This window comes from Columba livia, chromosome 5, assembly GCF_036013475.1.
Source record: "Columba livia isolate bColLiv1 breed racing homer chromosome 5, bColLiv1.pat.W.v2, whole genome shotgun sequence".
Taxonomy (NCBI): Eukaryota; Metazoa; Chordata; class Aves; order Columbiformes; family Columbidae; genus Columba; species Columba livia.
The window spans coordinates 57815784-57828319 of record NC_088606.1 but is presented as its reverse complement, the minus strand read 5'-3'; the positions used below and the strand labels follow the sequence as shown (position 1 = coordinate 57828319).

Genomic DNA, 12536 nt, shown 5'->3' with positions numbered 1-12536 from the left:
GCAAATGAGTGGTTTCTGATCAACAGATGCGGAAGGCAGAAAATATAGTCCTGCCATGGTAAAGATACAATTGACTAACATTTTTCTAATGAAACTTGAACACTATATAAATACTGTTCAGTGTACAGGTAGTATTTAGTCTTTACTTCCATGGTACACAGTAAAAGTTCTTCCTACATTCTAACCCTCCAGTGCTTTAATAGAAATTGTGACTATTTTTACAATGTCTTCAGTTTTTCATCAGACTGTTGCCCAAGGAGGTGGTCGTGACCTGTCGGCGTTCTAGAAGCATTTGGAAAATGCTCTTAGATACAGAATTCTTGGTTGCCCTGTGTGGAATCACAGGTTGGACTTGATTGTCCCCATTCCAGTTTGGGGTATTCTATATTTCTGTGACTCCAGACACCATGATGTATGCAAATGATTACTTCCAATAGGCAAGGCAAGGAATAGAGGCACAGCTATGGCTCTAGGTAGGAAAGAAGGGATACATTTATGAATCAAACAAAGACGACATTTTTGGCTTGTAGAAGTTAGAAGAAACAAATGTCACTTTCAAACGTTCATTAATCACACGCAGACTTTAGAGAGAAGCTTGTGGTGACAACGTACAAAATGTTTAAAGGTAACAAACCCAGCTATGCTGTTTTAAAACACCGTGCATCATTTAAAAATGTCTGGTTTCTTGTTTGATCTGAAAGCATTAGTGGCAATAATTAAGATGAAGTTCTTTGCTTCACTGGGCACCTGCAGTTTCAAACATGGCTTGAAATGTCATTTCAGGACCTCGAATGTGAGATTCCTGTTACATACTCTTCATCTCAACTTATGGCTATTTGCAGCAGATTTTAGAAGGCAATCAGTGGTAATATGGAGTCGATTTGAAGCACTTGCTACCATTAGAGGCTTATTTCTATAAATAGTGAGTTGGATGATCTGATGCTTTCTACTTTTCAGTGTCTTTGATAGAAACTATGTTCTGGTTCCAAGAATTCTGGTAAATAAGTGAAACAATATGGGAGCGTGTTCATTTTTAAACTTCCGTGTTTTTTTTTCTTGTTTACTGGAGAAGCATGTGACCTTTGAATTATATTCACAGTAGTGCATTTGTCTGTTTTGGTGTAGCATCTGGTTTGGTAAAGAAGCATTTTCCCGTTCTTAGTGGCCAGACTGCGGTGGTAATCATGCTGGGTAGTAGCTTGTATTTATACTAATTTGGAAAGTTCTTCTCAATGTTGTTTGCATTTCAAATATTACACTAATATTTATTACCTTATTTGAAGGAAACTGAGAATCATTCGTTGTTTAATTTCTTGGAGGAGCGTGTTGTCTTTATCCTCAATCTCTACATAAATTCCATGCAGTTTATTTGACAACACAGATTCTCTCTGTAACCAGGGGATGTACTCTACTTCAGCTATTTTCCTTAACAATCATTAATTGTTGTTTTCTAGTAAACCAGTTAGATCTAGAAAGCGCATGTTATACACAAGTTCATTTTGAAATAGAGAAGAATTCTCACTGACACGAGCAGGGTTTAGACATGCCTAAAGATGGAGAGGTTGCTGTTGAGAGCAGGCTGCCTAGATCAACAGTCACTTCTGATAGTTACAAATGTAGCTGTTGGTTTTCCCTTTTAATTTCCCAGTTTACAGGGCAGATGTTGGTATAAATTTTGTGCAGTAGACCTGCTATTAATGGCTGGTTACAATAAAAAAACAATTATTTTAGAATTTATTTTAAAATAAATAAAATATTAAAAATGAACCTACTAATACCTCAGAGTCCAAAACCGGTAGATTCTGTGTGTATCAGATGAAAACCAGCCATGCGTAGACCACACATCCCACGTTCTCGTATTTGTCATTTGAGTGCAGAATACATTGTTTGTGGATTATCTGGATAGCCGAGATCTTCTGTGCCGTTAGTAGGGTGGTGTTTGGTGTGTGCAGAATGATCCTCTGTCAGGAATTCCAGACGCACATTCCAAATCACAGATAGATTGCTGCTTACAGGTGTGAGATGGGAAATTACCCGTAAAGCTGAAGGGCAACGGCACCAGTCATGGGTCTCCTGTCAGAACTGGGAGCCTTGGTAGATCTGAAAGACGGTTAAGACTGTAAACTCACCTAGGACTGCATAAGCAACCTTAATTTGACCTATCCTGGATGGATGATTCCATTTTAATGGTGTATCATGGAAAGGATTTATTTATTAACAGAATCTTACTGTGTTCTTTGCATTTTGGCTCATGCTTGTTGAACAAATAGATATTCAGAGTCATGGGGTTTTTATCTTATTGGAGCTATGGATTCCAGGCTTCATTTACTACGCACCACTTAAACTCTGCAATACATACAGAACTGTAATGATTTTATTGTCAAACTTTTTAGTGATGCTTTTTTACAATGTCTGCATATATTGACGATATTGCATTATCTTTATAGCAGTCCTGCAAGATTGATAGTGATATCTTTTTTATTTTTAACTGACATGGGATGAAAACCAAAGGGAGATTAGGCCAGTATTATCAAAATAATGGACTAATACTGGATGCTTAGCATGGAATGACTAGGATATCTTTTCTCAGGGTACTTTTTGATGTTCAGAACAGTTATTCTCAGATACAGGGGGGTGCTTAGCACTTCTAAGGATACAGACTCACAAGTGTTAAGCTGACTATCTCGAATATGAAGAATGCAACATGAGAAAACTTTGATCTTGAAGATTTTCCCAGGATCATAAAATAAACTGTGTATCAGAGGCAGAGTTTTAACTGCTGTTCACCTAAGACTACCCAGGTTTTATTGTAGAGGTTCTAAAGATGAATCTGTAATAAATGTTTGTTTACAACTTCCTCTTCATACTCTTCCAGGTTTTAGCAGCTGTCCAGGGGAAAGAAGCAATTGCTGGAAGCATGAGAGTTGACCTCTCTGGTTCCTTTGGCATCTGCATTGTTTAATAATTCTATAATTTTGTGTGTTGTTTTTTTTCTAATACATACAGGGCTATTACCTTTACCTCGTGTCAATTCTATGTTTATAATTTTTTGAATAATAACGTACTTGTGAATTTTTCATGTGTATGACTTCAGCCTTAAGTAAAAGAAACAGTGAATACAAAATTCCATAAAGGCCATCTCAAGAATCTGCGCCAAACTGACTTGTGAATTTCAGCATACTCTTCCATTACTGGGAACAAGTTATTAACTGATCTTGTACTCCAGTTATTTAAAAAAAAAAGAAGAAAAAACATGCATCTTCCCCTTTGCTTTTGATATGTAGTTCTATTTTGATCATGCACATCCATTCTAAGGCCAGAATTGCTGCCTTGGTTCTGGTGACTTGCATTGCCACGGCCATGATCAGCTTGAAGAAACAAATACCGAAAGGACTTGGGCTTATTTGTTGTTGCTTTTAAGTATTGCATATACTTAGTCTGCTCATTGCTGCAAGAGCTGGGAAACATGTAGTATTCTAAGTACACTGGAAGTACTTGGAGAACTGCAGCCTCTTTGGCTATGAGAAGCAAGTGATTTTGTCTCTGAGATTATGAAGTCGTGAAACTTGAATGTATTTTTCACAAGGGTGGCAAAATCTATATCTCTGCTATGGTGTGACCCCTTATAAAATTTCAAATGTTCACAATGAAGTTTATTGAGGTGATCAATAAGTGAATGAAAAATATTGCTTTATAAATATTTTTTTTTGGTAGGAGTAAACATTTAATAACTTTGCAAGTAGTTGTGAGTGGACTATGTTTGATTAGATAAATTAATGGAGAAACTAAAAATATAGAGACATTCCAAGACACAACAATTTGAGCTTCAAATTCTAACCTGTTATCCAAATGAAACCTGTATAACGTGTCAGTTGAGTCCTCTTGTTGACTGTTAAACCCTGCAAAGATGATCTTGAATTCTGAATTCAAAGGAACAGTTCAGTTCAGTTCACATAGTTTATTATATCTCCCTTCATGTCTATAGGGATAGATTTATATCACTTGACCAGCTTTAAGACATACTACGTTTTCTTCATTTTCTCAAAATTTTGCAACCCTGTATATGTTCATTTTAAGTGAAATGAGATTCTTGTTAGATAATGTTATGTTATATTGTTTAAAAGTATTTTTCATAGTTAAACCGATTGATATTACTGTTTAACTGTATGTCTTTTTGTTTGTGTCCTTAGTTTTGCCAGCCTGGAGGATGGCAGCTTTCGAAAGAGAGGAAACAGCCGACGTTCTTTGTGGTGGTTTTGACTGATATAGACTCAGAGAGGCACTACTGTTCCTGCTTAACTTTCTATGAAGCAGAGATTAACCTGCAGGTAAAAGCTTTGCAATAAGTAACAAAAGTTCAGAAAAAGGTGTCTAGAAACAATAGAATAATGTTATAGAGGGCATCCTGGTAAGGATGTGTTTTTCTGTCATCCCGAAAGGCATATATTGTTGTGCAAAGGTAAGCTCGATGTACTTCTTTGTGGTTTTTTGGTTTTTATCTGTGTCAGAGAAAAACCAACCGACCCAAAACATGTCATAGAATTTATTGTTCTCCACCACATGTTTTTCAGTGAGACAGCCAAGATGGTGTTGCTTCCACTGACTTCCGTGTTTGACATAGCATGAGTGATTCTCATCTTTGCTCTAGGAAAAAGGTTTATTAACTTTTGCTCCCTCTGCTGGTCATCTGTCTGAGGCCAGCACAGGACAAATGTATACAAGGATGCTGTTACATATACATATATATATGTGTGTGTGTGTGTATATATATACATACATATACACATATATGTATGTATATATATACACACACACAGAGATACATATTTCTATAAGTGCATTTATTGGCAAGATTTGTGTGGGTGTAAATGGCAAAATTTTAAATTCAGAAAATAATTCTTCAGTTTTTAGATAGGTCAGATTTGGGGTGTCAGCTACTTGGCAGTGTTTGTTTTTAAACATATACTTAATTATTTTTGAACAACCTCAGTCTTTCAAAAATAGGCATTTTGTTTGCCATTTGATGTAAAGCACTTCACAGAACTTCTGCTGTGACATAATACATGGAATCCTTAGAAGCTAGAACCTGTGGAAAACCTAATCCAATCTGTCATTGCGGACTGTCATTGTTATGTTTTGAAGTATTTTCTTTCTCATGTGAAAATTAGAAAATAAGTAAAACCTTGGCATAAAGTATATTAAAATTAGTTAAGATTGAAGATTAGTGAAGAAGTGTAACATTATTGATTATGTTAAGAAAATTCTTTTAATAATCCAAGTGTACTCTGCCTATTTAATACTGGAGTTGAAATTTGACCCTACTTGTAGAATAATTAAAAGATGTAGCATAGCAATAATAATATTACGCTTATCTAGGCATAGTTGGAAGCCAGAGAATAATAGTTGTTCTTATTTCATTAATGCTATAGGTGACTATTTTGGTAGGTTATTGAAAGGAGTTAAAAGCAGAAATGTAGCCAAAAATTAGGTCTATTTTAGTCTTACATTTTACTGTAGATCAACTGACATCTTCCTATTGAAAATTTTGTCATTATTTAATGTCTGTCACCTTCCCTTTATTTTGTAAGTAAAGAGTAAAATATTCTATAGTAATTCTTTACCAGCTGATAAAAATTTACAACAGCTGACTCTTCCTCCACTTTATGTATTTCATAACATATACTAAATTTAGCAAACTTGTTATTTATCTTGTGGTTTCTAGCAGCTGCTTTTGATTCCCTATCCACATCTTTCAAGTAATGCTCATCACAAAACATCCAGTATTAAGTAAAAGGTTTTTTTTTCTTATATTGCCTAAGTTTTAATACAAAAAACCAGTAAAAAAAGAAAAAATCTGAGTGCATCAGGATGTTGGTTCTCATAATGCCATTCCTGGCTGTGTTGTAAAGAATGCATATTTTTCAGATGAACTTGCTGTGGTGAAATTTATTCTATGACTGCATTGTTTATAGCCAAACTTCCTGTTTCTTTCCGAAACCCAAAGAGAATAATTGAACGTGCCCTGTTACATGGTCATTAGACAAGAATTCAGCACATGTACAATCTGTAATGAAACATAAGCTTATGAAGCATTGGGCTATGAAAGTAATAGTGAGTTAACTGTTCAGACACATGCCTGGTTAAACAAACAGGGCAGGAAACCTTGAAATGGAATCTGGACACTACTTTGCACAGTTAAATACAGCTCTGTTTTTTTAACCGAATGATATAACACACTAAGACAAAAGAAAGATTGAATTTCCAAACCAGAAGAGTTACTTGTTTCCCGGTAGCCTTCACCAGGTGAACCTCACTGATCCGTGAGCTTGGTTGGGCTTCAGCTGGAGCAGCTGAGATGTTTGGCTTGGCAGAGTCGTCTTCACAAAAACTGGAATCAACCACTTCGAAGGTTTCTGTGGTTAATTAAACTGCAAAATGCAAACTCATTTGTCAGTTTGTGAATGCTGGAAAAGAGCTATCAAATCTTTCTTGAGTTTCCTGCATAATAATTCAAGAACCTTTTTGACAGAGTTGATCAGGCTGGGTCTGAGAAGGCTACTCCCGTCATTCCAGTTCCCTTCATTCCTGCTTCAGCTGTTCATTTCAGGATAATTTGTAAATAAATGCTGCCTAAAAAGTAAGGAGATTGTACTCACATGGTATATCTGGGTGGTACCCATGATAACCTAGGGTGCAAAACTAATATAGCAAGCGTAAAAGCTATGTAGTCTACAGGAAAAAAGTATTCTCCCTGGTGTCTCTGAAAGCCTGGTTTCAGTTTAATTTCTTGGCAGTTACATGTCTCAACAAGTTTTCCAGAGAGAAGCGCAGGCTCTAGTAATCAGCTGATGGCCTATTTTCAACTCCCTACCCCTGGATAGAAAATAAAATAGCACTTACTTGTTGACATCTATGAATCATACTTCGCATTGTTGCAGTAGTGTTGTTCTGAACTGACCCAGAATTTATTATCGGAATGGATGGTGGTCAGTTTGGTCATCAGGTCTCACAAAGTTGTGATAATATACCAAAAAGATTGATGTTACTTTTAGTCTGATTAATACTCGATGTCTGTACTCACAAGGAGGGTAAACACATGGCGTTCCATTAAATATGGGAATAGAACTCAGTTCTGTGAATGCAGGTGATGCAGCTTGGCCTTGTGAGCCTTCATGAACTGTTCTGTTTTATGATGCTAGTCTCAATTATCCCAGTAACGTTTGTTAAAGCTATATAAGGATAAGTGCCTCTTCTGAGATTAAAATGAAGCGTATGAAAGTTTGACCTTAGCAGGAGTCTGAAGCTTGGAACATGACTAGACGACTAGAGGCAGTCTAATAATGAACTAACAACGGTAAAGCTGGTGTCATTTCAAGTCTTCCTTAGTATGTCTCAGAATAGTTCAACGTGCAAGATTTCTCCCTAACCTCAAGTTCCTACCAATAGAAAGTGTAAAGAAATCTGAGGTACTGCACCGGTTTCTCCTTCCAGCTTTTTATGTCTCTGTCACACGCTTGGTCTGATCCACATCTCTGTCTGGCCTAAGCTGCAATTTAGATGCTCTAGCAAATACAGCTGGATTCCATATTGACTTGCATATATCTGCAGGAATGAGAAGGAGGAGACTAAGTCAAAATACCTCTCCTTTTCCTTCACAGTGCCTTGGAGGTTTTAGTCAAGAATTGTAACTTACATCTACAGAGTATAAAACTCAGTTACTCTGTGTGTGTAAATTTATTAGCCATCAAAAAATATATCTCTCTCTATATACACACATGTATATAGGTATAGTTCTATATGGTGTATATGCTGTTTGCTAAAATGAGGTTCTTCTTTCTAACAGCAATTTCTGGATGTTACAGCTTAGCATACAAAGACCTAGTACTTTTGACTCAGCAGATACTTCTACTGACCTCAGCTGTGCTTCTTACTAATTACACAATTAGAATTTATCCTAGCAGTTCTTGGAAGAGCACCATACACTGAATATTTTTTAAAAATGTTGACTCACATCGTTTGAGAATTTAATGGTCAAATTGTATGCTGCTTTGCACTTCAGAAGAAATTTATCCTCTCTCCCCAACCCCACCATCAACAGCTTAGAGAATGATTTATGCCAGTAACTGAGCCTGTGCAACTGCATTTTATGCATTACGGAAAATCTGGTCAATGAGATCAGCACAAAACCCCAAACATTTATTTATAGCGATCTTACTACAAGACTGTATCGGTCTTGTGTGTTGTCTAGAGCATATGCACGTTAAAACATTGTGATCACAAAGCTGGTAGGATTAAATACATCACTCTGGAAAATGCACGTAAGTAATATTTCACAAGTCTCCCGTTTCCTGCCATTCACGTTCTCTTCCTCTCTCTACCCCCCTTGAAAAAAGAGGAAAAAGAATTTGTAAAAATCCCAAACCATAAAATGGCAGATTCACAACATTCACAAAGATTTCCTGAGTCAAGGGAAAAACTGCCAACAAAATGACTTCATGCTTTATAAAGTTTTAATTTTTATGGAGAGTTGATGATCCTATTGTGTCAAAGCATATGCTGCTCGATGAGTTACTGACATTTGCTTTTTAGCAGAGGCTGAGAATGCTCAGTTCAGTTGTACCTTCTTGAAGTGTGAATTCTGACCCCCCTTTGGATATTATATTAGCAGGTTATTCTTAAGATGAGGTTTAATAACTTTTCGTGAATATCCGAAATGATAAATTTGTTCTGAAGGTCACCTCTTACTGTCAACACCTCAAAACAGATTTTGTGGAAAAATCCCTAATTTTTAATATAATGTTTAGTATATTACACCATCATCTTTCTAAATCTGCTGAAAAATTGATGGTATGATAACATACAGAGATTTAAGTAATGCCTTATTTCCTTTCTGCTCCTGTCTAAAGAGAAAGTTGCAGGTCATGTTCTTTATTACAAGAAATAGACTTGTATTTTTATACATCTAAAGTCTGCTCTAGGCCAGAACTTAAGTTTAAGGTGAGAACAGTTGTGCAGAGGAAAACGTATTTCCATTTTCCTCATAGCTCTGGCAGTAGTTTCTCCTGTGCTGTGTGTCCCTGGGCTCGTGCGTTCCCAGACCTGCACACGTCCCTGGTTGGAGCTCCTGCTGTCACAGCTGCAAAGGCTGTTTGGGGAAAGGTCTCCTGTTCCTCTTGACTCCTGTGCTGCGTCTACACAGTGGCCACAAGTCTCAGCTCACAGGACAGGGGGATACTATCTTTTAAGCAGAGGCTTTTCTTTGTCAGTAGAGATGAGATCATTAATCTGACTTGCAGACAGTAGTAGTACTAATTCAGAAATTCGTTGAAAGTATTTTCAATGTGTTTCCCCACATGCAATCAAAAGGAGTTAGTTAACTGTATTTTGATTAAACAAACCAAAAATCTGTGCAAATAAAACTTTGTCTTGATGTGCTTCCACATCCTGTTCTGTATTATATAAAAAACTATTATGACTGAGTTAAAATAGGATATGAATTACCAACTTTCTTAATTTGATTTTTGCTGTTTGTTATACTTACATTGCTTAGGTCTCTGCAGCCTCCTCAGATTAGGTGTGTAACACTTGAAAGGGTGGAATCCATGGATCAAGTTGGGAAAAATCATAAAGATTTAGTAAACTATAAGCTCTGAAATTACTATTTGTACATGCATAGTTCTTGCTAAAGACTTGTCACTGTAGTTCTTTAACATTCTTCCGTGTTAAGATTAATGTGTTTAAAAAAGTTACTTAATGCTATTGATTATTGCCCCATGGAATTTCAGCATTTATAGGGCAACTGCACATGCATTACTTTGGACTTCCCAGATATTGTGGGGTGTGTATAGCCCAATGACCTACTCCAGAAATACCCTTTGGCCTGTGGCTGCATAAACTGGACGGGCATGGGTACCGAGTGACTTCTGTTCCAGCGTTCTTTCAGTTTGCTTAGATTATAGTGCAAGTAAGCATCTTCTGGAGTTTTCAAAGTGAGGTGCTTTAAATCGTAAACATCTGATAGATGCTGGTGGTATAAATATTGTGTAATGCTGGAAGGTGCAATGCAAACCCCTTATTCTCCTATTTGAGTACTCTGAAGTGTCAGTAGTATTTAGGGACTCAATGAGCTGACCTGTTACAGAGGCTTGAGGTTTACAGTCTTAATGTAATTTTCTGTCTTTGGTCCTTTCTTAGCTGATAGTGACCCTACCATACGTTACTACAGTTTATCTTGCTTTTTAAAAATTATTAAATCAAATCAAGGCTTTTATGCTGATCTAATTATTCCAGTGTAAGTTTAGCTGCAGTTGTATGACTCTGTGTGCGTAAACAAGCCGTGAAGTAGATCTGTTCACCTGTGGTTTCAGTGCAGTACAGCAGATTGTAGGCAGGATGCAGATTTGTCTTTTGGAGGCAGTCAGCTAAGTTTATTTTAACTTCAGTACATGTGTCAGGATTTATTGGATACATGCGCTTGTATAGTCGGAAAAGTAAATAAAATGAATTGATGCTGAATGTTTTTGGCCTTTGATTGTTAATAAACCAGCTAAGAGTGTATTTGGCTGCAAATTAGACCCGCAGAGACTAAGTCACATGGCAAGAAAGGGATCCATCCCAAAGGAACAATTGGCATGAGATTACTAAAGCAAACTTCCAATAATTTTTCTTAAAATAAGAAATCATGTGTGGTCTGTAAATCTACTTTACTGGGCAGTTAGCAGAAAAACAGTGGGCTTGCTGAACTTGGCACAATTTCAGTGCAAAATTTTGCGTAGGGCAAACTGGTTTTGACAGTTATAATGAAGTACTAGAGTGGAAGTTTTGTAATGAGACATGTTCTTTCTCTCTCTAGGACTAGATGAATTAATAAAAGTACAATTCTAATTTGACTTTCTGTTCACATTTGATTTCCTCTGAGTTTCAAATAATGCCTGCCAGCTTCCACCTTCAGAATGGTAAAACTACGTCTAATGCTTTGTGTTTTCTATTATCACTTTTCTCTTAGTACCTCAGTTTAGATTTATTTTCCTCACTCTGACGTGAAGATGAACCTAATTCTCCACTCAATGTTAATCAGTTAGATGCACTGACTTGAGTAGCGTATGCCCTTGGAGTGGAAATGCACAGTTGGCATGGCTGGATCATCCTCGTGTCTGAAAAACAAGCAGCATCTCCACCAGAGGCAGGTCAGGGAGCTGCCTGCCATGGGCGGGCTCAGACACCCAGGGGACATTGGGATCTAACTGGGAAGACTTGGAGCCAACAGCAGCCAAGACTGGCTGGACAGCTGACAGTCCCAGAGAGCGGGGTAACAGTTCAGGGTTGCTTTATCTAGGAGTCTCCAATGTTGGACGTTTGATAAACAGCACATTTGGGCATACGTATTCAAGTATTAAAGTGGACATGTCCAAGTTCTGAAGATGAGGGTGAAAGGAGGACAGTTACGGTTCATGTGGGCTGTAATTCAGCTGCATATTGATGGAGTGAATGCTGATGCGTTCTCAGGCTCTGTGAGTTCCTTAACATCAACTACGTTCAGTAGTAGGGAGAATTTTTTGGACTATATTGGTAGGTCATTTTCATGTTTAAAAATTTACTTCAGTGCCTAATGTAGACTTTGGCTAGATGGTTATTTTTAAGTTAAATGTCAATATTTAGAAGCAGAGCTCACATCTTAAAATAATGATTGTTGTGGCAAGATGAGGTTCATAAAAGAGGAAAGCTTAAATTTTGAGGGCTAAATCAGAGCGATTAATGTCTCTGTTAAAAAAAAAAGGTAAGGTTAACATGAGTAAAGTCGGCTGCTGTCCTTCGTTTTCTTGGCTGCCACATCTGTTGCCTTTAAGTTGCAGTTTTTTACTAAAGTAGCACAAAATCAGTCACCTTTTTCTACTAAAAGTTTTAACATGATTTCTTAAGCTGAGTTTGTGGCTTACATGAAAATGTCTGTTAATGTGCTGATTTTCCATATGCAACATTTTAAGCACATGTGATATCAGCCAAATGTGACTGACAGTAGACATCTTGTACTTGCAGTAGCTTTTGTGAAAACGGGTGGGTGGGAAGCAGAAAGATTTGGTTTGTAGTCCACTGCCACGTGAGGGAAAATTCAGAGTATGAGATCAACTCTTATCAGACATCAGGTAATCCTCAAATGTTGTTAACGTGGACATAAATCTACAGGAAATTAAATTAATTCATAGCTACAAAGAGCTATTTGCTTGTTATGTAGATGCTGTAGTTATTCTTCTCTATTCCACATATCTGAGGCCAAATATGAAACAATGAAACAAAGTCAGTTTGTATTTTAGATTTGTATGAATGTGTGGTAAATACTAAGACAAGGGGTAATGGGTACAAACTGGAACACAAGAGGTTCCACTTAAATTTAAGAAGAAACTTCTTCTCAGTGAGGGTGACAGACACTGGAACAGGCTGCCCAGGGGGGTTGTGGACTCTCCTGCTCTGGAGACATTCAAATCCCACCTGGACACCTTCCTGTGTAACCTCATCTGGGTGTTCCTGCTCCAGCAGGG

The 12536-nt window shown here is 37.2% G+C and overlaps 1 protein-coding gene across 11 annotated transcripts in view; it reads left to right on the top strand.

Annotated features, from left to right (window-relative positions):
• Window positions 1-12536, top strand: part of SBF2 (SET binding factor 2) — a 269359-nt gene that overhangs the window by 106979 nt on the left and 149844 nt on the right. For all 11 annotated transcript variants that reach the window (XM_065066151.1, XM_065066158.1, XM_065066154.1 and 8 more), the window contains exon 3: window positions 4191-4328. In XM_065066151.1, coding sequence (XP_064922223.1) covers window positions 4191-4328 — 138 coding nt within the window. The remainder of the gene's footprint in view (window positions 1-4190; window positions 4329-12536) is intronic.